The sequence below is a fragment of the Stegostoma tigrinum genome, chromosome 2, assembly GCF_030684315.1.
Source record: "Stegostoma tigrinum isolate sSteTig4 chromosome 2, sSteTig4.hap1, whole genome shotgun sequence".
In the NCBI taxonomy this organism is placed as follows: Eukaryota; Metazoa; Chordata; class Chondrichthyes; order Orectolobiformes; family Stegostomatidae; genus Stegostoma; species Stegostoma tigrinum.
In genome coordinates this window covers 79,369,949-79,394,886 of record NC_081355.1, presented here as the reverse complement: position 1 = coordinate 79,394,886, position 24,938 = coordinate 79,369,949, and the positions used below count along the sequence as shown (strand labels likewise).

The 24,938-nt window shown below is 40.7% G+C and overlaps 1 protein-coding gene across 2 annotated transcripts in view; it reads left to right on the top strand.

Moving 5' to 3' along the window:
- The window catches only part of phf14 (PHD finger protein 14), a 247,953-nt gene that overhangs the window by 208,872 nt on the left and 14,143 nt on the right, over window positions 1-24,938 (top strand). The window contains exon 18 of one of the 2 annotated variants that reach the window (XM_048552154.2): window positions 3,674-4,077. The exons of the other annotated variant lie outside the window; for it this stretch is intronic. Within the exon in view, the coding sequence (XP_048408111.1) occupies window positions 3,674-3,748 (75 nt within the window). The 3' untranslated portion in view covers window positions 3,749-4,077. Of the gene's footprint in view, window positions 1-3,673; window positions 4,078-24,938 lie in introns of those variants that run through there. 2 annotated transcript variants of the gene reach the window in all.

Genomic DNA, 24,938 nt, shown 5'->3' with positions numbered 1-24,938 from the left:
CTTATAGATACAGTCAGGTTGTACAAACAATCTTACATCCTCATCAATAATGCCAAAAATGTATTCAACCAACATCCCCAGGGATAATAAACAGTTAAGAATATATATTTATAGCTGAATATCAGGATGCCCTTTTAAAATGCAGATGTTGATTTCCATGGATAGTTAATTGATCAAGTCAGTTAGCAGACTAAAACCTTTTCAAAATACATGCCTCTTTTTAAGGATGGTATCATACTCAGTTCAGGCTGTTCTGTTCAAACCTTGGTCTTATTTAAAGCTGTCAAAGAAATGTTGTATTACCCCAAGCATAATTAAAGCAGACACCATTAAAACAAAACTATTGTTGCTTAACCCAGATCCTTTGGCACCTTTAGATAATTTGCACTAGTCCTGCAGGCAGCTAACTGATTTATTAATTATTTCATTGGTAGAAATTCAAACAAAACTGTTCGGAAAGATAGAGATAGCAAGGTGTAGAGCTGGATGAATACAGCAGGCCAAGCATCATCAGAGGATCAGGAAGGCTGATGTTTCGGGCCTGGACCCTTCTTCAAAAGTGGGGGAGGCGAAGGGGGTTCTGAAATAAATAAGGACAGAGGGGGAGGCGGATAGAAGAGGGATAGAGGAGAAGGTAGGTGGAGAGGAGGCAGACAGGTCACAGAGGTGGGGATGGAGCCAGTAAAGGTGAGTGTAAGTGGGGAGTTAGGGAGGATGGACAGGTCAAGGGGGTGGGATGAGGTTATTAGGTAGGAGATGGGCGTGGGGCTTGAGGTGGGAAGAGGGGATAGATGGGAGGAAGGACAGGTTAGGGAGGCAGGGACTAGCTGGGCTGGTTTTGGGATGCGGTAGGGAGAGGGGAAATTTTGAAGCTTGTGAAGTCCACGTTGATACCATTGGGCTGCAGGGTTCTCAAGCAGAATATGAGTTGCTGTTTCTGCAATCTTTGGGTGGCATCATTGTGGCAATGCAGGAAGCTCAGGATGGACATGACATCTGAGGAATGGGAGGGGCCGTTGAAATGGTTCATGGCTGGGAGATGCAGTTGTTTAGTGCGAACTGAGCGTAGGTGTTCTGCAAAGCAGTCCCCAAGCCTCCGCTTGGTTTCCCTGATGTAGAGGAGGCCAGAACGGGTACAGCGGATGCAGTATACCACATTAGCAGATGTGCAGGTGAACATCTGCCTGATGTGGAAAGTCTTCTTCGGGCCTGGGATGGGGGTGAGGGAGGAGGTGTAGGGGCAGGTTTAGCACTTCCTGCGGTTGCAGGGAAAAGTACCCAGTGTGGTGGGGATGGAGGGGAGTGTGGACCAGACAAGGGAGTCAAGGAGAAAGTGGTCCCTCTGGAAAGCAGATAAGGTTGGGGAGGGAAAATTGTCTTCGGTGGTGGGATTGGATTGCAGATGGCGGAAGTGTCGGAGGATAAAACGTTGGATACAGACGTTGGTGGAGTGGTATGTGAGGACGAGGGGGGGATTCTGTTTTGGTTGTTATTGCGGGGAGGGAGTGTGAGGGCTGAGTTGCGGGAAATGCGGGAGACGCAGTCAAGGGCCTTCTTGACCACTGAGGGGGGTAAGTTGAGGCCCTTGAAAAACGAGGACATCTGAGATGTACAGGAGTGGAATGCCTCATCCTGGAAGTAGATGCGGTGGAGGCGAAGGAATTGGCAATAGGGGTTGGCATTTTTGCAGGAAGTTGGGTGGGAGGAGGTGTATTCTAGGTAGCTGTGGGAGTCGGTGGGCTTGAAATGGATATCAGTTTCTAGGTGGTTGCCAGTGATGAAAGCAGAGAGGTCCAGGAACAAGAGAGAGGTAGTAGAGATGGTCCAGAAAGATAGCTAGATGAATGCAATTAAACACGCAAATCTGAAAAAAAATAACGTTATGGTTCCTTCATTTTGTAATTACAGTCAGTTCAGGAGGTTGGTGGGGTGGTATGTGAGGATGAGGGGGATTTCTTTCGTTGTGATATTATTAGACAGGGACTCACCATGCATTTCCTCGTGAAATCTAATGATTTACCATTGAGGGCATAGTTGTAAATTGTGTACTGCCATAGGGGGTACATTTTCCTGACTACTTCACCAAGTAAATGTCAACTTGTCAAGGCTGTCATATGAAAATTAACCATGTTGCCATGGGTGACCTCTCCCTGGAGAATCAACAACTGTCTTGATTTTCAGTTATATTGTCAAAAACTGCATTCTGTATCCTTTATTTGATTTCACAGCAACTGGTGCAAGGCTCAGTTGTTCACAGTCTCATGTTTACAATGTGTTGAGATCTTCCATTCAGCTGGTCACTAAAAGCTCAGTTTTCTTAGAACACCACCGTTATCCTCCAGTGTCGATGATGTGAAGTTCAGTCTTATACTGAAATACAGTGGATCCTGTCTACAGTTCTATATTGGAAGGAATAAATTAATTTAACCTTGAAAAAGGCAAATTGTTGAACTGAGAATGTCTCATTCTAAAAAGAACTTACTTTTCACAGGAAGACGATAAGCTTGAGAAATATCCTTTTTTGTCTGATTTTTCTATTAGTAAGGCCACAGTAACGAGATTGTAATTGGCCTCAGCAATTAAAAAGATGAACTGCAAATGACAACGTGTCAGTCAGCATCTGAATTTTAAAAAAATAAATTAACATTTCATTATTGCCTGATTCTCTTTCCTGTTGTGTTTTTTTCCCTAATACTTTAGTTTACTGTGAAGAGCTGAACAGCTATTTCTGTTTTGTGTATGTTATGGGGGACTATTAAGAAATGCTCAATGTTTTGAAAAAAAAGTCAGAACTAAATACATTTTGAAACCTGTTGAACATTTTATTGCTGCTCTGTTCTTAGAAGTGAATGCAATAATGCCAGTTAAATATGAAGCCATAGCAGCTGAGGAACATTATGATACTGCTTCATTTAGACAATTGACGTGTAATAAATGCACATTGATTGACAGCAGAACTTCTTAAGGTGAGTTATAGAAAATCGCTAGATTGCTACTGTCTGACGTGATCTTATTCTCCTGTTTTAGTCTTGACTGAATTTCAGATAACATATGGTGCTACCAGTAATTGGAAAATTGGCAGGCTTGTCAGGAAGCTTTGGTGGATAGTGCATGATATACAGCACAGAGACATAAAATGTCTGTAAAATGAGATTCATAGCCACTTCAGCTGACTTGAGTAACTGACTGCAGAATTGAAGAATATTTTGTCACCAAAACTGCTTGGTAGTATTAATTTTAAGGTAGTTGATCTGATGGTTATAAATTTTATTTTCAGGCTTTTAAATAATATTTCAGTCGTACTGTTTAAAGGACCTTCAGTGCTGCTTTGTAAAAGTGGACAAGATGATCTTTAACTTTATTGCTGCACAAACAGGGAGGGATAAATCACCATCAAATTTGGGGAAAGATTTTCCTCATGATGTAATTATAGATGTACCGGATAATGTTACTTGTATTTAAAGATAAGAGTAATTTGATTGTGTGGATTTATAAGTGACAACACCAGAACTTCAGTATAATAAATACAAGTTTAAACATTTTGAAAATGTGTTCAAGTTGAATGTTTGAGTTCAACAATAGTGATTCAAGAATAATAGAGTGGTGTTGCCGTCATGTCGATTTGATACTGAAATGAGAATGTTTAGTCTTTTAAAAAAAATCTTTTTCACAGGAAGATGATGAGGAGCTTGAGGAAGATGAAGGTGAAGAAGAAAATGTTGTGGAAGAAAATGAATTCACCCAGTAAATGAATAGGACAAAAATAATATCTCTACATCAAATAGGAGTAGAAGTGGTAAATGCCTCACGTTGAAATCTACCTTTGAAAATTGTGGGTTGCCTGCTTTGTTCTTCAGTACAGTTTTCATCAATCATCATTGTGTTAATCCTTATCTGTGAACCTATTAATAAATACCTCAAGTGTTTTTAAGAATGTTGTCTTCTCTGTGTGGATATGTATAATCCCTTATTATATATTCAAACAATCAATTTACTTAGTATTTGTGTAACTGGATGTCAATAATTGTAGCCTTGTCTCACTTAAATGCTCACCAGAATGTCTAGTTGTTTGAATATTACTTATTTTTAAAAAATCTAGCTCTCCATATACTGTATTGGAATTCAAATTATTGTAGCATTTAAAACCTTTAGTGCAACAAATCTTCAACAGGATCTTTGCTAATAAATGTGCAGATCATACAGTGCCAGTATAATTTTGATCATTCCTTCAATTTATGGAGGCTTGAATTGCAGTTTTTCATTTGTGGCAAATGAAAAGTGATATGAATGCCACCGTACAATATTTTTTATTTGAAGTCATGAGATTTGTATGGCCAATATAGTGGAGTTCAAATTATATTTGCAAAGCTAGAAACTACTTAAAAACAGCAGTGAATGCGTAGTTAGCCTCCAGAAATAATGCTTAATACCATTACCGAAATTTGGGATTAAAATTGGAGATGAAGCAAAGAACTCACATCAAACACAACTGGAGTGATATTGTTTCCAGGGAGTCTTAGACAACATGATTCCAGGCCCATTCATATTTTAATGCAAGATTCGGTACATTATCCAACCCACAGTTGGAATTTGAAAAAAGATGTGCAGCAAAAGAGGAGTCCATTTAGTCCATCACATACATGCCATCAAAAAGGGTGATCCGACTTAATCCTGCTCTGCAGCTCTGGATTCTTATGTTTGCCAGTTAGAGCACTTTAGCATAGGTAAGCACACTTTCGATCTAATTAGGTTTCTGTTTGCATTCTCCTATTGGCTAGTAAACTATGCCCCAATACTCAACTACTCATATTCTTCCTCCAAATTTGCTTCTAATTCTATTCCCTTCTACCTATTGAAGATCCCTGCTAAAGGAAATAGATCATTTCTGTCCACTTTGTAGGCCTTTCTATAATTTTATACATGTCAATCAAGTTCTCCACATCCTTATCTGTTCCAAAGAACACAACCCCAAACTATTGTTACTATCTCCAAACAATTCAATAATATTTACAAAGACACATTAATTTCCCAGTGATTAATAGAAAGCATTGTAGGACATAATTCACCTTAACTGTAATAAACAAATTAAAATTAACATAGACTAAGCATGACTTGACATACTGCTACTACACCAAATTGAAGAAAAGATGTTTCCCCATTTTAATTCAAACAAATTACTTCAGGACATGTTTTTACTTTATCTGTACTATGAGCAGATAGATAGCCTTGAAACTTGAGTTCAAAATTCCTTCCAGCTTTTAAACAGGCAACATGCTCTCTGCCAGACTGGGATGAGTCTTCCAATGGTCATTGAACATCGTTTCATTGTGAATATTCTGAATATCTATTATTCGACTTGCAGCAACAGGGCCCATCATGGTGACTCCTTATTCCTTACATCTCCACTGACCCAAACTCTAGCCATTTCTCGCCACCACCATAGAATCCCTACAGTGTGGAAGCAGGCCATTCAGCCCATCGAATCCACACCGACCCTCCAAAGAGCATTCTATCCTGACCCAACTCCATGCTCCATCCGTCTACCCTTGTATTTCCCATGGTTAATCCACCTGGCCTGCACATCCCTGGATACTAGCGGCAATTTTGCATGGTTAATCCACCTGGCCTGCACATCCCTGGATACTAGCGGCAATTTTGCACGGTTAATCCACCTTGTCTGTACATCGCAGGATGCGATGGCCAATTCAGAGTAGCCACTCCACCTAACCTGCACATCTTTGGTCATCACCATCACAAAAAATACTCTTGCCTTCTGTTTTGACAACAGCTACTTTGTCTCCTTCTCTGTGTCTCTGAAGCCAGAAAACAAACTTCTCACAAGGCTCAAAAGTGGGCGCTTCGTTTTCTATAGATTTTGGTTGCAGGCTTATGGGCAAAATTAGTATGATCACACCATCCCACAGTCAGAATATTGTTTTACCTTAAATTAAAAGATACGTTTTGTAGCATAATTAGTTTGTATAGGCCCACATTTGTAAAACCACCTAATGTTTCCTCAGTTGCTCGTCCATGGCAAATCCTCATATATTCTTTATATCCTTTTTAATGCTATCACGTCATTTCTGTAATGCAGTGACCCGAACTGTACCCAGTCTGCTATCTGTTGCTTAATTCACGTTTTGTGACTATCTGCCATAACCACCTTGCTCTTTTCTAGGTCTCAGCTAATAAAGTAATTTATTCTGTATAGTTTCTTAACTACCTTACTGATCTGATTTCATACCTTAAGGAATCTGTGAATATGTGCTTCAGTTTTCCTTTGCTTTTTCACATTTCTGTTTCCTACCAGTTATGATTTCTTTGGACTTCGCTGCTCTCCCCAAGTACCAAAAAATACAGGCCCTGCTCCTGCCAGCTACCATAACATCTCTTCTTTGATGAATAAAGTCAGTGGCAACATCCTGGAAATGGTGGATCATTTTCTAAATTTTGGGATCACTTGGCTCTACAGCGTCAAATTTTGTAACTTAGATTTCTTTCATAGAAAAACCAAACTGTTGTCACTGATCCTTTTAGAAGGTATATCTTCGGAATTTTATTTGGGTAAGGGATTGCAATATCATTGTTTATCATCTGCTACATGATTCAAAATTACAACATTATTTCTGTGATATCATTGCTTGCAGTTCTCCATGTCATAATATCCTTCCAAGAAACCAGTGTCAACAGTTGTTTTCTGAAGAGTCCCGACCTGAAACGTCAACTTTCCTGCTCCTCTGATGCTGCCTGGCCTGCTGTGTTCCTCCAGCTCCAAACTGTGTTATCTCTGACTCTAGCGATGGCAATTCTTGCTATCTCTCAGTTGTTATATTTTGGTTCCACAACCCATTGAAAATTATCAGAGGATAAGAAGGAGACAAGAAGACAGTGAGTGTTTAAGACCATAAGACATAGGAGTGGGAGAAAGGCCTTTCGGCCCATCAAGTCCACTCTGCCATTTAAATCATGGCTGATGGGCATTTCAACTCCACTTCCCTGCACTCTCCCCGTAGCCCTTGATTCCTTCTGAGATCAAGGATTTGTCGATCTCTGCCTTGAAGGCATCCAACCTCCTGGCCTCCACTGCACTCCGTGGCAATGAATTCCACAAGCCCACTACTCTCTGGCTGAAGAATGTTGTCTCATTTCAGTTTAAATTTACCCTCTCTAATTTTAAGGCTGTGCCCACGGGTCCTAGTCTCCCCGCTTAACAGAAACAAGTTCCTAGCATCCACCCCTTCTAAACCATACATTATCTTGTAAGTTTCTATTAGATCTCCCCTCAACCTTCTAAACTCTAATGAGTACAATCCCAGGATCCTTAGCCGTTCATCATACGTTAAACCTACCATTCCAGGGATCATCCGTGTGAGTCTCCACTGGACACGCTCCAGGGCTAGTATGTCCTTCCTGAGGTGTGGGGCCCAAAATTGGACACAATATTCTAAATGGGGACTAACTAGAGCCTTGTAAAGCCTCAGAAGCACATCGCTGCTTTTATATTCCAACCCTCTTGAGAAAGTTTCTTACACTGCTAGTCAAGATCAGTGTAAGATAATGCCTAAAACTGTTTCGAGTATCTCAGTAAGGTTCCAGTTGGTAGTATATTCAAGCTATCCGAACAAAGGAACCTTTCATATGTAATGTTACTGAGTCGATTTAACTGTGACATGAACAGAGGTGTTCCTCTTTCTTCATCTGCTAGATGCTGTGCATTTCTGACATCTGGAACATATGAACGCAGATTGCTTTTCTTGCAGATTTCTAATGCAGTAAATTATATACATCCTGAATACACCATAATTCAACCCATCTGCATTTGTAGATGCCACGTGAATATAATTTGTGACAAGGGTTCCTAAAACTTTTACAAAAACCAAAAGAACTGCAGATGTTTTAAATCAGGAACAAAAACAGAAGATGCTGGAGAAGCTCAGCAGATCTGGCAGCATCTGTGAAGAGAAAATCAGAGTTAACGTTTTGAGCCTGGTGACTTCCTCAAAAGTCTGGGTCACAGGACCTGAAACATTAAGTCTGATTTTCTTTCCACAGATGCTACCAGACCTCCAGAGCTTTCCCAGCTACTTCTGTTTTTGTTTCTAAAATTTTTATGATTGCTACCCTGCTTTAAGGCTGGAATACTGTTGCGACCTTCAGTGGTAATTGAAAGAGATGAGGGTGGTTGAGCAGGTTTTAGAATCCAGACTTGTAAGAGCAGAAGGTGTGTCTGTAAGAACTTGAGGCATGGACTAGGAGATTTATTTTAATGGAAATCAGCCAAGTCCTATCATTCGTAATGCTAAGGATCTAGGCCTCAAGGTAGAGTCATGTATGCAAGGATTAAAACCAGCTTCACAATTATTCAGCTTTTTGGGGTTCTGTGGCAGCCATTGCTGCCTTAGTGCTTGTGAATACCATGATTTTCAGCTCATGATCCTAAATTTGCGAAGTCTTGGTTTAAGGATGTTCTTAAAAGTTTTGTTTTGTAATGAAATCCAACAGACATTTACAAGTACTGGGCACCTGCAAAATACAGAGTTATTGAGAAGACACAAACAACTTAAATATTTCTACATTCTTATGACACTCTGAAACCTCAGCCATCTTCTATTCCTGTTCCTGGACGTCAGGTTTGACCGTGTTTTTTTTTCCTCTGCTGTGACAGTTTGATTTCCTGCGTCCACTATCACCTCGGCTCTTCAGCAGCTGACTCTTAGCTCGGGTCTGCTAGCGATACTGTTTGTGATCACGTTACAACCTTGGTTCACATGTAGACATAAGAGACGAATTCCAGAGGAGAGGTGAGAATGACTCCTCTTGACATTAAGACTGCATTCGATAAAGTGTCACATCAATGAGACCGACCAAAACTGATGTGAGTGTGAATTGGTAGTTTCTATCATTTTCCCTCATGCTGATATCAGACTAACAGGCCTGTAGTTTCTAATAGCACAAAGGTGCAGAGGCATTTAACCAGTCCAAGGAATTTCCCTGATATCTACAAATGTGTACAATCGTTCAGTTTATTTGTGTGGTTAATGTTTTGGTTGGTGAGACCTGTTAGCTGGATAGTGGTTTGCATCACAAATGTTAATCATTTATTGTCACCGTAGAATCCCTACAGTGTGGAAACAGGTCCAACAAGTCCGCACCACCCTTGGGACATCCCACCCAGACCCATCCCCCTATAACCCACCTGAACACTAGGGGCAATTTAGCATGGCCAGTCCACCTAACCTGCACATCTTTGGACTGAGGGAGGTACCCCACACAGACACAGGGAGAATGTGCAAACTCTACACAGACAGTTGCTCAAGGGTGGAATCGAACCCCGGTCCCTGGCGCCGTGAGGTGCTAACCACTGAGTCGCCATGCTACCCCATTTATGAATACAGGGATGTTAGCGACACCTCATGTAATGTGTCAGCAAGGATTGCTGCATCAGTTTATTGATAATTAAATATTCCTGTGCTTTTCTTGCTTTATTCTTTTGCAGAATGTAGATGTTGCAGCAATCAGCAAATATTGGGCATCTTTTATTTCTCTTCGAGCTTGGAGTTTCACCGGACTCTGGACTCAGTGCAGGAGCATTGTTCTAGCTCTAGGTCAGAAGAACTTGGGGTGCCTTGCAGATGGTGATGTGTTTCCCAAATGTTTGCCACCTTTTACTTGTCAGAGGTCACATGCATGTGGGGTGTTTTGGAAGGAAGCAGCCCAAGTTGGGTACAGACCAATAACGTCATTGTGTGAGAGGCGGTGACCATCAGGGGTTGTAGAGGCTTTAGATCGGCAGTAAGTGAATCTGAAAGAGGGCAACACAGGTTTTTCTCAGTTACCTCCTTGATCCTGGCGTTTCCTTGTAGAACAATAACACATCTGGCCAAATGAACCATATTTCCTTTTATCTAGGAGGCGTATGGCTGCCTCCTTCACCCCAGCTGACAACTTCTTACCTATTGTTGTGTGAGATGGTGTATTGCACAGTAGATCTGAGCAGTGGAGGCAGTGGGAGCTCCTGCTTAAAAGTCCTACAGCCTATTTGTGTGCACTCGTGGCTGTACAAGGGCAGACCTAAGTAGACTCTAGGACTTTTAAGCATGAGTTCTCACAAATGTCATGAGCCATGTTTTCCAGCATTTGTTTGGAATTTTCAAGCAGCTGTGGTGCTTGTGAATGGTGAGGAATATGGGGGAGGGAGTGGTACCGTGGCTCAGTGGTCAACACTGCTGATTCACAGCACCAGGGAATTAGGTTCACTTCGAGCCTTGGGTGACTGTCTGTGTGGAGTTTGCATGTTCTTCCCATATCTTTATGGAATTCTGCCATGTGATCCAGTTTCCTCATACAACCCAAAGATGTCCAAGTTAGGTGGTTTGGCCATGCTGAAATTGTCCTATGCTCTCTAGGGATGCCTGGGCTATGCGGATTAGCCACGGTAAATGCGGAGTTACAGGGATAGGGTGGGGGATGTGTTTAGGTGGAATGCTTGTCATTGAATCGGTGCTGACCTGGGCTGAATGGCCTCTTTCCAAACTGTAGGAATTCTATGATAATAATGATGACCACTCGCTGCAAACTAAGCACATACCTGGAAGATTCATTTGTCGTGGTCATGGACGAGTTGGACATTGTGGAGGCAGAATACGTTCTGGTTAATGAATGCTGGGTAGCTCAGAGTGCCACACAAATGCAGTCTCTATTTGTGGGAAACATGCAATGGCTTCAAAACTCTGAAGTCTGACTCTTACAGTTAGGGTCAACTGGACAAACCTGTTGTTTCTTTGGGACAAGGAATCAGTAATCTCACTGCTGCAATGAGAGGCTACCTGCAAAACGTCACTCATGTATGCTTTGGGGCTAAGGAATGATTCAGTGAAGAGTATGCTTTGCTACTGAAATTCATGAAGGTGTTTTAAGAATTAACCATTTTATTTGATTCTCAGTCACAGTCTAATTTACTGAACACAGTTGTATGGTTATTTCCAAAGCCTTTGGAAAAATGTTTACAAATGCCCTCAAATTTCTTGTGCTCAACCAAGTCCCTGTTTTGATGTTTAAATTTTAAATGAGCTCCCATTTAATTCTGTTTCTTTTAATTTTAGTTACTTCCCTAAACAAAAGCTGACTGGATGGATGGTTGTATGTGTTTTATTAGTCTGTGAATCTTAGTGTATTTTTTCCCCCCTGGTTTTAACAGTGACTACATTGGACTAATATTTAATTAGCATTAAAAAGCATTTTGGTTTCTTCTGGTTGAAATAACTCCACAGAGTCTGGTATCCCATCATCAAGTCACTCTTCATTTACATGCACATAACACTTGACACAGGCCAGGCTTCCTCAGAGCCAGCTGTCAGAGTGAACAAACCTACTGTTTATATCTGTCAGCCAGGACTCGCTGATGGGACCAGGTTAAAAGCACCAGTCAGGGACTCAATATTCTATGAGGTCCATCTGGCTGACCTCATTATATTCAGTACACTGGCAACATGGAAATTACTATATGAATGCAAATACTTATTTCAAAAGGCACAAACTGCCAGGTAAAGCAAAAAATAATTCTAGTTGCACTATCAGGATGTAATGGTCCAAAGTCCCCCTCGATTAGAACACCTCTAGAGAATAGTGAACATCTTTGATCTCAAAGCAGCAAAAGAATATAAATTGAAAAATGATTTGCAAGGCTTATGCCAAAGAAAGATGTTACAATTATGTAATATTTTCCTGGAGCACAAGTCATGTTATAGCACAATGAACCTAATCAATTATCTATCAAGTTACTTGCAGTTTAGGTTCACAGCAAGTTCCCACAAACACTGATGTGGTAATAAACAATTAATCACTTTTTGTGATGAGTTTTGAGGGATAAGACACTATGGTAATTACCTTGCCTTTCTTCATAGTATTTCCATAGAACCAACAACAACCACCTGAGAGAACAGTTTGAAAAATCTCATCCAAAAGATAATACCAACAATGCAGCACTCTCTCTTCACTGGACTGAAATATCAGCCTTGACATTTGTGTTCTTGTCCTAGAGTAGGATTGCAGCTGCAAGCTTCTAATTTGTAAGGAAAAGTATTGCCAGCTGAGTCATACATTACAACATAAACCTGAACTGATAAGATATAAATGTAGGAATGGTTGACCTGGCTGGGACATTTTTATCAGGAGAAAAAGAAACAGATCTGAGAGAAAAGCTGGTTAATGTTGATTAAACATATAAACAAAACGTATGGCCACCAATGAACACTGGGAAGTGATTAAACAAAATAAATGTAAGTGGAATGTAATCATGGATGATCTGCCTCAACTCCACGTTCTGCTTGATTCCCCCACATCCTTTTTTTCTTTTATTCATTTGTGGAATATGGGTGTTGCTATCTGGGCCAACATTTATTGTCCATCCCTACTTGCTTCTTGACCTGAATTATATTGTAGGGCCATTTCAGACGGCAGTGAAGAGCCAACTATATGGTTGTGGGTCTGGATTTATATGTAGGCCAGACCAAGTCAGGATGACATATTTCCCTCTCTAAGTAATATTAGGAACCAAATAGGTTTTTATGACAATTTAGGCCAGTTTGTTTTTGTTCAAGACTTTATTAAATTCAAATATCACCATCTGCCATGGTTGGATTCAAGCTCATTCCCCAGAGCATTAGCCTGAAGTTATGGATTACAAGCCCAGTGACATTACCACTGTGTCACTGCCTTTCTTCCCCTCACCCTCATGATTCAATAAGATAATAAGTATCTGCCTATCTCAGAGATAATAAGAACTGCAGATGCTGGAGTCTGAGATAACACAGTGTGGAGCTGGAGGAACACCATAGACCAGGCAGCATCAGAGGGATAGGAAATCTGATGTTTCAGGTTGGGACCCTTCCCGACCCGAAACATCAGCTTTCATGCTCCTCTGATGCTGCCCAGACTGCTGTGTTCCTCCAGCTCCATGCTGCCTGTCTCAACCTGGGATACAATTTAGATTGTTTGATAGACATATATTTCATTGTGAACTAAAAAAAGTGAGAAAGGAGCTATCCATCTATTACTAGGACAGTTAATAATTGTATTAGATTTTTAGAAGAGGTTTATGACCTTGCGAAAAATAATAATAAGGGAGGACTGGAAGGGTTTTAGAAATCAACACGGAGAAACCAAAATACTGATATTAAGGAAGAAAAAAGAATGAAATATAAGAGTAAACCAGGCAGGGTTGAAAGATATCAGATATCACTGCTGTTGGCCTGTCTGCTGTAAACATTATTTCCCTAGTGGTGGTCAAAGTACATGTTTAAACAAAAGTAGAAGGTGCTGAAAAAACCCAGATCTAGCAACATTTGTGAAGAGAAAAACAATTGATGTTTCAAGTCATAGAATTATACAGTATAGGAACTGACCCTTCAGTCCAACTAGTCCACACCAACCATGTTCCCAAACCAAATTAGTCGGACTTGCTGCGTTTGATCCACGTCCCTCCATACAATTCCTATTTATCTACTTATCCAAATGTCTTTAAGTACATGTTGGGTTTTCCTGTTGCCAGAGGTTATGGCTTGAAGAGCACCACTCCACATAAAACATGGTTGATCAAAATCCTGTTTTTATCACCTGCCATGTGTGGATTTAGAGATTGATAATCAATTTATTTGGCCATGTTATGAATGGGCCTCCCTGTGAGCTTTAAGTCATGGAATGGGACTCAAACCCAGAGCTTTTGGCTCAGGGACAGTGACACTACGCAACATGCCACAAGATCTCATCTCCGCCCACCCCGCCTCCCCTTTAAAACATAGAGACAAGAAATGTTATGTGCAATCAAGAAAAGACAAAGTGTATGTTTTCACAATAGGTAACAAATTATATACCATAGAGTCATAACACTGTTCATAAAAGCAAAAGTTATTAACATCAGCTGAAAAAACATCAAAGTGTAAGGCACTAATTGCCAACAGATCCTGATGGTTCTAAAAGAGGCTGCCAAAGAGATTGTGAGTGCACTGATTTTGATTTTCCAAAATGTGCTTGGCATTAGCATTACAGGCCCTGCAATGCAAGTTAGAATATTTCGACAAAGCTCTTTGAAAATCATAATACGATCAGACATAGTTTTATAAAGAAATATATTTAATAGACTTTTTGAAAGTGTGACTAGACTGGTAGATAGAGGGGAACCAGTAGGTTTCCAAAAGGAATTTGAAAAGATGCTACACAGTTTACTAACCAAAATGAAGTCTAATGGAAGTTTGAATATGAATGGGGAACTAATTAATGGGTAGGAAGTAGAGAGCAGGATAAACATGGCTATTTTAACATTGGTTGGCACTAACTGGTTCAGGGAAACTAGTGTTTTGGGGATTAGCCTTGAACCTTTAGCTATTACAATGACTTCAGATGAAAGGACCATGAGTTATATATTTACATTTGCTAATGATAGAAAGATAAATGAGACTGTAAGAAGGACTCAAAGAGGCTGCAAAAGAAGTATAGACAAGTTCACTGAATGGGCAGCAAAGTTCAGTTTGAGAAATTCTGTGGTTATTCAATTTGTTAATCAGAAAAGTTGTTTATTTTAGACTCATTCACAGGATGTGGGCATCATTGGCTAGGCCAGCATTTATTGCCCAGAGGGCAGTTAAAAATCAACCACATTGCTGTGGATCTGGAGTCACATCTAGGCCTGTCCAGATAGGGATGGCACTTTCTTCCCTAAAGGGCTTCAGTGAACCAGATGGGCTTTTGAATTCAAATTCAAACCTGGGTCCCCAGATCTTTACATGGTTCACTGGATTATTGGTCTAGCGAAAATACCGCTAGGCCATCGCCTCCCATCAAGCTTGATGATGTTTGGAGACACCTGAGAGTACACATAAAAGTAAATCAGGAAATTAGCATACAGGCACAGCAAATTATCTACTGCAAGAGGATTGGAATTAAAGAGTAAGTAAGTGTTTGCTGTGCACAAAAATAGGATAAATTCCCAGCCTACTAGTTTCTCACTTACTACAATAAATAATTAAGGGACAGGTTGTTAAAGGCTCAATTAACCCCAATATTAAACTGCCCATGCTGTAATAAGATTATTGTGGACAGATATGTAGGCAGCCTGTTCATTTAAACAGTTTTCAAAGGGTGGGAAGGAAGGGATGTAATATCTTTGTAGGGTGCCTTGTGTGCATCGGGGTCATGGACCGGCTCCCACCCTCGACAGTGGATACAGTCTGCTTGAATCCTGACAGGGTCCACTATTGAGCCCTGGTGCTGCCAGGACTGTTAGCCAAACAGATTAGCAGACTGTAGAAATGTGATATTTCCACTAGGAAGGCAAGTCCCACTTATTTTCAAAGTGTTATGAAAGTGAGGCAAACTTCATATCAGCCTGCTGCTACTGACTTCCCTTGGGGATGTTAGCAGTCTGACACATCTGTAATATTCCACCTGAAGTCTTCTACATTTACACAGGTCTTCTGTGAAAACGCATCTGAATTGTTATTTACAGTTCTGATTTTTTTTGAAGAAGCGCCAAACTTACACCAGAGGCAGTACAGTGTTGATTCACTGGATTAGCACCTGGGTTTGACTGAAATGTTTTTTCATGAGAAATTGAGTAAATTGAGCTCATACTCTTTGAAGTTTAGAAGGACAAAGAGGTTGTGTCACTGTAACATAGATGATTCTGTAGAAACTTAATAGATATTGAGAAGTTATTTCCCCCGCTGAGGAATCTAAACATATGGGCGCAATTTCAGTATGCAGAAGTCAATCAGTGTCAATCAAAACTTCTGTCAGAATGTTAAGAAAATTTGGAATTGTCTCCTCTTCACCCCCACCATAGGCTTGAGCATGTTCAAATTTGAGCTGTATTTACTTTTTGTTTCTCAGTGAATCAAGGGATTAGGTTGAGTAAGCAAAAAAGAGTTGAATTGGATCAGAACAGGCTTGAAGAAGCATATTTTCTACTTCTGCTCCTATTTCATTTGTAGGTAACACTTTCCTTTGTGGGAAGCAAAGCGTCTTAAATAAAAGGTATGCACTGACAAACGGTCCAGTCATAAATTGGGAAAACCTTGTTTACTTACAGATTTGTAAGAATGTGAAACTTACTATTAAAATGGACTGATTGAAACCACAGGATAGATGCATTGAGGAACGGTGGAGAAACATATGAACAAGAACTGAACAGAAGGGTGTTGTTTTAAAGTGAGATGAAGTAAGTTGGATGGAGGTTCATGTAGAACATAAAACCCAGAATGAATCAAGTGCCCTGTATGGTATGTTTCTGTGGTGTGCAGTTGATGTACTACTGTAGAATTGGTTATAATCATATTAGAATAGAATCCCTACAGAGTGGAAACAGGCCCTTCAGTCCAACAAGTCTGCAGCGAACCTCAGACCATCCCCCTAATCTACACCTCCCTGAATACTACAGGCAATTTTGCATGGCCAATCCACCTAACCTGCTCATCTTTGGACTGTGGGAGGAAACCAGAGCACCTGGAGGAAACGCACACAGACAGACGCCCAAGACTGGGATTGACCCTGGGTCCCTGGTGCTGTGAGGCAGCAGTGCTAACCACTGTGCCATGGTGCCACCACATCTAAGTATAATGGAACTCAGAAGACAGAAAAATCTATCCTGAAAACAAAATATGTACTGCCAACCTCCATCTCTTGATGCTGCCATAGTACAATCTTGGCAATGAATAAGAAATTAGATGGTCTTCCCATGGTCTGTTCTGCTGTTCTCCTTATAATAGGACCCGGCTATGTGATTTAGATTCTGCGTTCGCCCCACAACATGTTAGAAAGCCATGGATGTTAGTTTCACAGAGATAAATGTAAAAGGTATTTTCATAACCTTACATCTTGGTAGTTGCACATGTTCAAGGCAATATCCCAATTTTCATACATTGATAATGACTTTGATCAAGGCATTGGGCCTGAAGGTAAAAATATCGTATGATACAGATATTTTATTACAGAATAAGTTAAAACATCTGAAACAAATGAATTTGTTCATAAGTCTAAATATTTTTCTAAATAGTTACATTTAAGTTGACAGGTGAAAGATGCTGTCAATCTGACAGAAAATACAACAGCCCTTTGTTCCACTAGACCACCACAGCCATAACTGACTCCTAAATTTTCATGCCACAAGTTACATGACCTGAACTTTCCGTAAAATGGAAAAATTACAGGATTCTTATTTGAGAGAGAGATAGTAGGAACTGCACCACCAAAGATGTTTTTCCCTCCCCACCCTTGTCTGCTTTTTGGAGGGACCACTCTGTCTGTGACTCCCTTGTCTGCTCCACACTCCCCTCCAGCCCCACCACACCCGGCACCTTCCCCTGCAACTGCTAGAAGTGCTACACTTGCCCCCACACCTCCTCCCTCACCCCCATCCCAGGCCCCAAAAAGACTTTCCACATCAAGCAGATGTTCACCATATCTGCCAATGTGGTATACTGCATCCGCTGTACCCGCTGTGGCCTCTACTTCAGGGAAACCAAGCGGAGGCTTGGGGACCGCTTTGCAGAACACCTATGCTCGGTTCGCCATAAACAATTGCACCTCCCGGTGGCGAACCGTTTCAACTCCCACTCTCATACCTCAGATGACATGTCCATCCTGGGCCTCCTGCAGTGCCACAATGATGCCACCCAAAGGATGCAGGAACAGCACCTCATATTCCGCTTGGGAACCCTGCAGCCCAATGGTATTAATGTGGATTTCACAAGCTTTAAAATCTCCCCTCCCCCTACCGTATCTCAAAACCAGCCCAGCTTGTCCCCAACTCCCTAACCTATTCTTCCTCTCTCCTATCCCCCCTCCCACCTCAAGCCGCACCTCCATTTCCTACCTACTAACCTCATCCCACCCCCTTGACTTGTCCGTCCTCCCCGGACTGACCTATCTCCTCCCTACCTCCCCACCTACACTCACCTTTACTGCCTCCATTCCTGCCTCTTCGACTTGTCCGTCTCCTATCCATCTATCTTCTCCTCTATCCATCTTCTATCTGCCTCCCCCTCTCTCTCTATTTATTTCAGAAACCCCTTTCCCTCCTCCATTCCTAATGAAGGGTCTAGGCCCGAATCGTCAGCCTTTCTGTTCCTATGATGTTGCTTGGCCTGCTGTGTTCATCCAGCTCTACGCCTTGTTATCCAGGATTCTTGTTTGCTTTTGTTTAACGAGCTAAGACATTGGGTTTCCATTTTCGTAGAGAATTGACCAAATTGCAGCATGTGTTGATCCAAACAATTTGAGAAGTTCTTTATTTTCAAAATTGATTTTCAAACATTTAATTTTTCAGATGTTGGTAGCTGTACAGACTTTGGCAGGTTTTTAGCTCAGCATGTTCCTTTTTTGGGAAATTGTTTCTTTTTTGTTTTTAATTCACTTGCAACTGGCATAATTCAATTCTTGAAATTTTAAAAATCTTTTCCTTTCAAAATATTCCTCCTCTGTCTTGTGGAGAAATTGGATTTAAATAATTTCATCACTAGATACTATGCAAAATGTCATCCCAAGGAAATTAATTTGAGAAGATTGTCAGTGAGACCATATAGACAATAAAACTTTTCTCCATCTGGGAAATCACAAAGTGATAGACATCTCTTAAAAACGCGACAAGTTGGCATGCCGTACTCTTCAGAATATATCATCTTCATTTTAATGAAGACAGCTGCATTATCAACAAGTGTTTAACCTTTAGATCATAGAAGATCATATAATCTGTATAGTGTGGAAGTAGGCCATTCAGCCCAACAATATTACACTGCCCCTCTGAAGAGCATCCCACCCAGACCCATTCCCATATCCCTGCAGTTCCCACCTAACTGTTTTACCCACCTAACCTTAACCCTTTAATGTCAAATTTGAAGAAAATCGTGTGAATAAGTACCCAGTTTTCAGAGTATTTTACATCCCTAACGATTTGAATTTTGTTATTATTGACAATGGGATGGTATTCACCATTCAATCTGAAGAAAATGCGCACCAATAATTTCTGTGGTGCTAATTTTATCTTTCCAAATATTAATTTATTTCTGGTGTCAGCAATAAGGAATTTCTGGTTTCCGCCAACAGTCTCTGTATTCGACAAATCATCCTGCATCATTTTTACCAACTCCAGCATGATGACACCACATCTTCCCCCCCTCTGTCAGGATTCTGAAGTCTCTGTTTCCTCTGTGACACCCTGCTGCACTCCTTTTTACCCCGAACACCTCATTATCTTCTCACAGGCTATGATAATGTAAACTGTACACTTGTGAGTGAACAGCAGCAGAATTTGTTGAACATAACCATATTGGGGATGGTTAGTGAGGCTAGCTTTCTTGAAGCTGACTGGCCAGGCTCCAATTCCTTGGGATCTGCCATCATTATTACAAGCATCTTTTACACATGCTTAGTAGCTACATAGGAGTGAGTTATCTTCAGTATTTTCAATAACTTCATTCCTTTCAAGTCAACATTATATTTTGTTATTTGGGTTGGCTGTTAAACAGTTTATAGCAGGAAGAAAAGCAATATGGCCCAGGTCACAAATAAGATAATGAGTTTGTAGTTTTATCGTTGTTTTAATGGCCCAAACAATGTAAACTCATGCTAACTAATGTAACATCTTTTACTCAAAAGGCACAACTCATTTTGATTTCGTTTTGTGACTGCGTTACCTTGGAATTAAGTTCCATATTTAAGTATTTTACAGTATCTCACAATGGACTTTTGTTACCTCAGTGTAGCATACTTCATTTCAGTGATAAAGTTTGCTTGGTGCTAATGTGACTTCTGTTTCTTTTGGAGGACAAAATAAACCAGTATGGCTTTGAAAATGCCTTCAGTAAACTTCTTTTCAGGCATCAATAATTATTGTGGATTCACGTGTCGTTCATTTAACCAAAAACAGAAGGCTTTGATGTGGCACTTAGAATTTTCAGTTGGGACATGTATTAACCACTCAGGTATGGCTCCCATTCCCTTTTGTTTTCTTCCTGGATGCGCATGTGTGCCATGTGTGATCACAATGTCCAGAACTGGTAGTCAAAGCTGCCTTTGGCATGCCGATGCCAATCACTGTGTGTGGAACATCAGAGCAGCTGAGCGCACAGACAGGTTAAAAGGAATGTCAGATGTACCACTGTATACTGTCAAGCAGAGACAAATTACTTTGGAACAAAAAGAAAGTTGCTGGAAAAGCTCAGCAGGTCTGGCAACATCTGTGAAGGAGAAAACAGAGTTAACATTTCAGGTCCGGTGACCCTTCCTCAGAACTGCACTGGACCCCTCTCACCCATCCCTTCCTCCTACCCCAAGCCGCACCTCCATCTCCTACCTACTAACCTCATCCCACCTCCTTGACCTGCCCATCTTCCCTGGACTGACCTATCCCCTCCCTACCTCCCCACCTATACTCTTCTCTCCAACTATCTTCTTTTCTCTCCATCTTCGGTCCGACTCCCCCTCTCTCCCTATTTATTCCAGACCCCTCACCCCATCCCCCTCTCTGATGAAGGGTCTACGCCCGAAACGTCAGCTTTTGTGCTTCTGAGATGCTGCTGGGCCTGCTGTGTTCATCCAGCCTCACATTTTATTATCCAAAACATTAACACTGTTTTCTCCTTCACAGACCTGCTGAGCTTTTCCAGCAACTTTGTTTTTGCTCCTGATTTACAGCATCCACAGTTCTTTTGGCTTTTACAGATTACTTTGACGATGTCTCTGTATTTTGATAGATATCTATTAAGTTTATAAACAAAAAGGAACAAGCTGTAATGACAAAACTGTGCCCATAATTGTCCGATGTCTCAGGAAGTAGTCAAAAGTTAGTAAGATGTGATGACAGTAACATACCCATCACATTTTAAAAAAATACAATCAGGAAATTGGGCACATGCTGCCTAGCCAATTAGAGGCTGTTTGTATGCTGTTAATGTTTTGGTAAGACACTTAGAGTTAGGGATGCCTTTGAACATGAACAGGAAGTGATGGCTAGCAAGGGTTAATAAACCACAACTCTCACCAAAAAAAAACAAAGAACTGTGTCTACTGGAAATTGAAAACAAAAAACAGAAATTGTTGGAGAAATTCAGCAGGTCTGGCAGATTCTGTGGAGAGAAAGCAGAGTTAATGTGAGCGACTTCTTGTGCAATTGTTCCAAACCTGCCTGGTCAAGTTGGTCAGTATAGTACAGCAATGCGTTTTCCTTCTTGACAGTAACATCCCGTACAATTGTAGGAAGTGAAGCAGCTGCCCATTTACTTTCTCTCTCCTCACTGTCCAAGACATTCCATTCAGGTGAAGAGCAATTTCCATGTCCTTCTTTCAATCTCATTTGCTGTATTCACTTTAATCATTTGTCATGCTGAGTCTCCACTACCATCTAGAAAGGACAGTCACAGGCTAGGTGACCATTTCCACTCCATTCACAAGCGAGACCTCCAACATTCTGGTTGCTTGTAATATTAATTTGTCACCTTGCTCTCCTCATCTTTTTGTCCTGGTTTGCTGCAGTGCTCCAGTCAAACTCAACTCAAGCCTGAGGAACAGTGCCTCACCTTCCAAAAAGGGACTTTACTGATTCCGGACTCTCAAAAGAATTTCAGCCCATGAATTCTGGTCTTCAGTGTGATTTTGTTTTACTTCGCCAAGTGCCAGTCCCTGTCTTGTTTTCGTATTTTTTGCTTTCAAACCTCAATTATTGCATAACTAACACTTAATCTGGGCAAGTGCTTTTTTTTAACAACAACAATTATCACTTTCTCTGTCTTCTGTTCCATAACATCTTGGTTATTTTGTCTGTGCTGCCCTCAAATCAACCTCAAACCTTTTCTTTTTTTGACCTCTTCCCCACTCCTTTGAATGTCTTCGACAAAATAGAATGCATTACATTTCTAGCTCCCTTCCTTTCTGAAGAAGAGTCAAATTTGACTCAAAACATTAATTCTGTTTCTTTCTTCACAGATGCTGCCAAACTGTTTACTTTCAGCACTTGTTTTTATTTCATATTTCCAGTATCCACAGTACTTTGCTGCTATATTATTGTAAGTGATTCGCTTAGTGCCGACATCCTGTTGACTGTTAATGAAACCTACTACCTTTTCATACTTGCATTTTCCAAATAAAATGTTTTTCAAATAGTTCTAAATAGAGTTTAATGAGAATATTTCCATTGTATTTTTCATTATTTTTTGTTCAGTAATACACTGATCTGGGGACAGAAGAATTATTTCAAAATATTTTAATATATTAAGCAAAAGTTGTTGTATCCAACCATTCTGATGCTTAACAGCTAGCAAAGGTTGAATGAATTCCCCACACTGTACTATCCTGACCTCATCCTCTGCAGTTTTCTGATTGGGCAATCTATTAAAGGAATTATTGATTCTGAATCAAAGTAAACTGAAGTTGCTGTTGCAAGACAAAGGCAAAGATCATCACCTTCAGTTCTTATGCTTCATTTTAACAAAGATTGATCTTTTAACAGAACTTGATTCATGCAAACATCAAGGGAAGGTCAATTCATACTGTCCATATCTTTAAAAATTACTAGAATTAACCAATTATTGTATTAAATGAAAACGTTTGATCTGACATCAACTTTTTTAAAAAAAAATTATGAACAGGATTTTCAACATTTTGCATGTGTTGTCTTCAGATCTGTATTATTAAAATGCAATATTTTATGCAGATATACCCCTGTTCATATGTGTGTGACTGATATGAAAGTTTAACAATGACAAACTTGCTACAACCCTCGCCACACTGTTCCAGTACAGTTACAATACTGGCATCGACTCAGCAATGTCCAGACATGTCCTTTTGTCAGAAAGTAAGATTAATCCAACCCAGCCAATTACAATCCTATCAGTCTACTCTCAGTCAGCAGCAAAGGTATAAAAGGTGTTGTCAATAAGCTTGATGCTGCAATTACTCAGCCATAGCCTGCTCCTTAACATTCAATTTGGTTATTTCCATGGACACTCAGTCTAAAGTTAGGGATCTCCCATTTATGACTGAGGTCAGGAGAAATGTATGTTTGTGGGATTCTTTCCTCCAAAGAGCAATAAAAGCAGAGAAAGAGCTAATATTAAGAGGTGACTTAATAGAGACATACAATTTGATGTTCAATCTTTCCGATTGAGTATGCCACTGTTACCTGCCCTTCTATCCTAATATTCTTTTCCCTCCATTTTTCACCAGAAGCATCCACAAAGAATCGCAAAGCACATTGTCATGGATGGGGCATAGAAATATAGGGGCAAAGCAGTCCCCTAATCTGCATTTATTCTCACCAATATAAAGGAGCCCACATTGTGAGCAGCAGTTGCAGTTGATTAGTTTGAAAGAATTACAAGTAAAATGTTACTTCACCTGGAAGGTATGCTCAAGGCCTTTGGCAGCATGGAGGGAGGAGGTGAAAGGCAAGCATTGCACCTTGTACAATTGTATGGGAAGATCTTGTGGATTTTGAGGAAGTGTTAGGAGTGACGTAGGAGTGGACCAGGGTGTCACATAGGGAAGAGTCCCTGTAGAATGCTGACAGGAAGGGAGAGGAGATGTATTTGTTGGCGTTACCCTGAAATGGAATGGCTTCCTTGCAGGAAACAGATTGTGAGGATGTGTACTCTTTCTCTCTCTACAGATGCTACCAGAACTGCTGAGTTTCTCCAACGTTTTCTCCTTTAATTTCAGACTTCTAGCATCTTAATAGTTTGCTTCTAGATAATCCAAGTAAGATTAGACAACATTCAAAGCTACATGGAAACCTGAGGGAAGGAAGTAAAGAGACTGCAAGAGGATATGGATAAGTGATTGAGCAAGAAGGTATCGCCTGGAAAAATTGGCAAGATTAATAGAAAAACAAAATATACTAACATAGAACATTACAGTGCAGTACAGGCCCTTCAGCCCTTTATGTTGCACTGACCTGTTAAACCAGACTGAAGCCCGTCTAACCTACACTATTCCATTATCATCCATATGTTTATCCAATGACTGTTTAAATGCCCTGAAACTTGACAAATCTACTACTGTTGCAGGCAGCGCATTCCATGTACTTACTACTCTATGAGTAAAGAATCTACCTCTGATATCTGTCCTATATCTATCACTCATCAATTTAAAGCTATGTCCCCTCATACTAACCTTCTCCATCCGAGGAAAAAGGCTCTCACTGTCCACCCTATCTAATCCTCTGATCATCTTGTATGTCTGTATTAAGTCACTTCTTAACCACCTTCTCTCCAACGAAAACAGACCCAAGTCCCTCAGCCTTTCCTTATAAGACCATTCCACCATACCAGACAACATCCCGGTAAATCTCCTCTGCACCCTTTCCAATGCTTCCACATCCTTTCTATAATGCGGCAACCAGAACTGTATGCAGTACTCCAAGTGTGGCCGCACCAAAGTTTTGTACAGCTGCAAAATGACCTCATGGCTCCGAAACTCAATCCCTCTGCCAATAAAACCTAACACACCGTATGCCTTCTTAACAACCCTATCAACCTGGGTGGCAACTTTCAGGGATCTATGTACATGGACACCGAGATCTCTCTACTCATCCACACCACCAAGTATCTTACCATTAGCCCAGTACCCTGTATTCCTGTTGCACCTTCCAAAGTGAATCACCTCACACTTTTCCGCATTAACCTCCATTTGCCACCTCTCAGCCCATCTCTGCAGCTTTTCTATGTCCCTCTGAAACGTGCAACATCCTTCCGCACTATCCACAACTCCACCGACTTTAGTGTCATCTGCAAATTTACTAACCCACCCTTCTATGCCCTCATCTAGGTCACTTATAAAAATGACAAACAGCAGTGGCCCCAAAATAGATCCTTGCAGTACACCACTAGTACTTGCACTCCAGGATGAACATTTCCCATCAACCACCACCCTCTATCTTCTTTCAACTAGCTAAT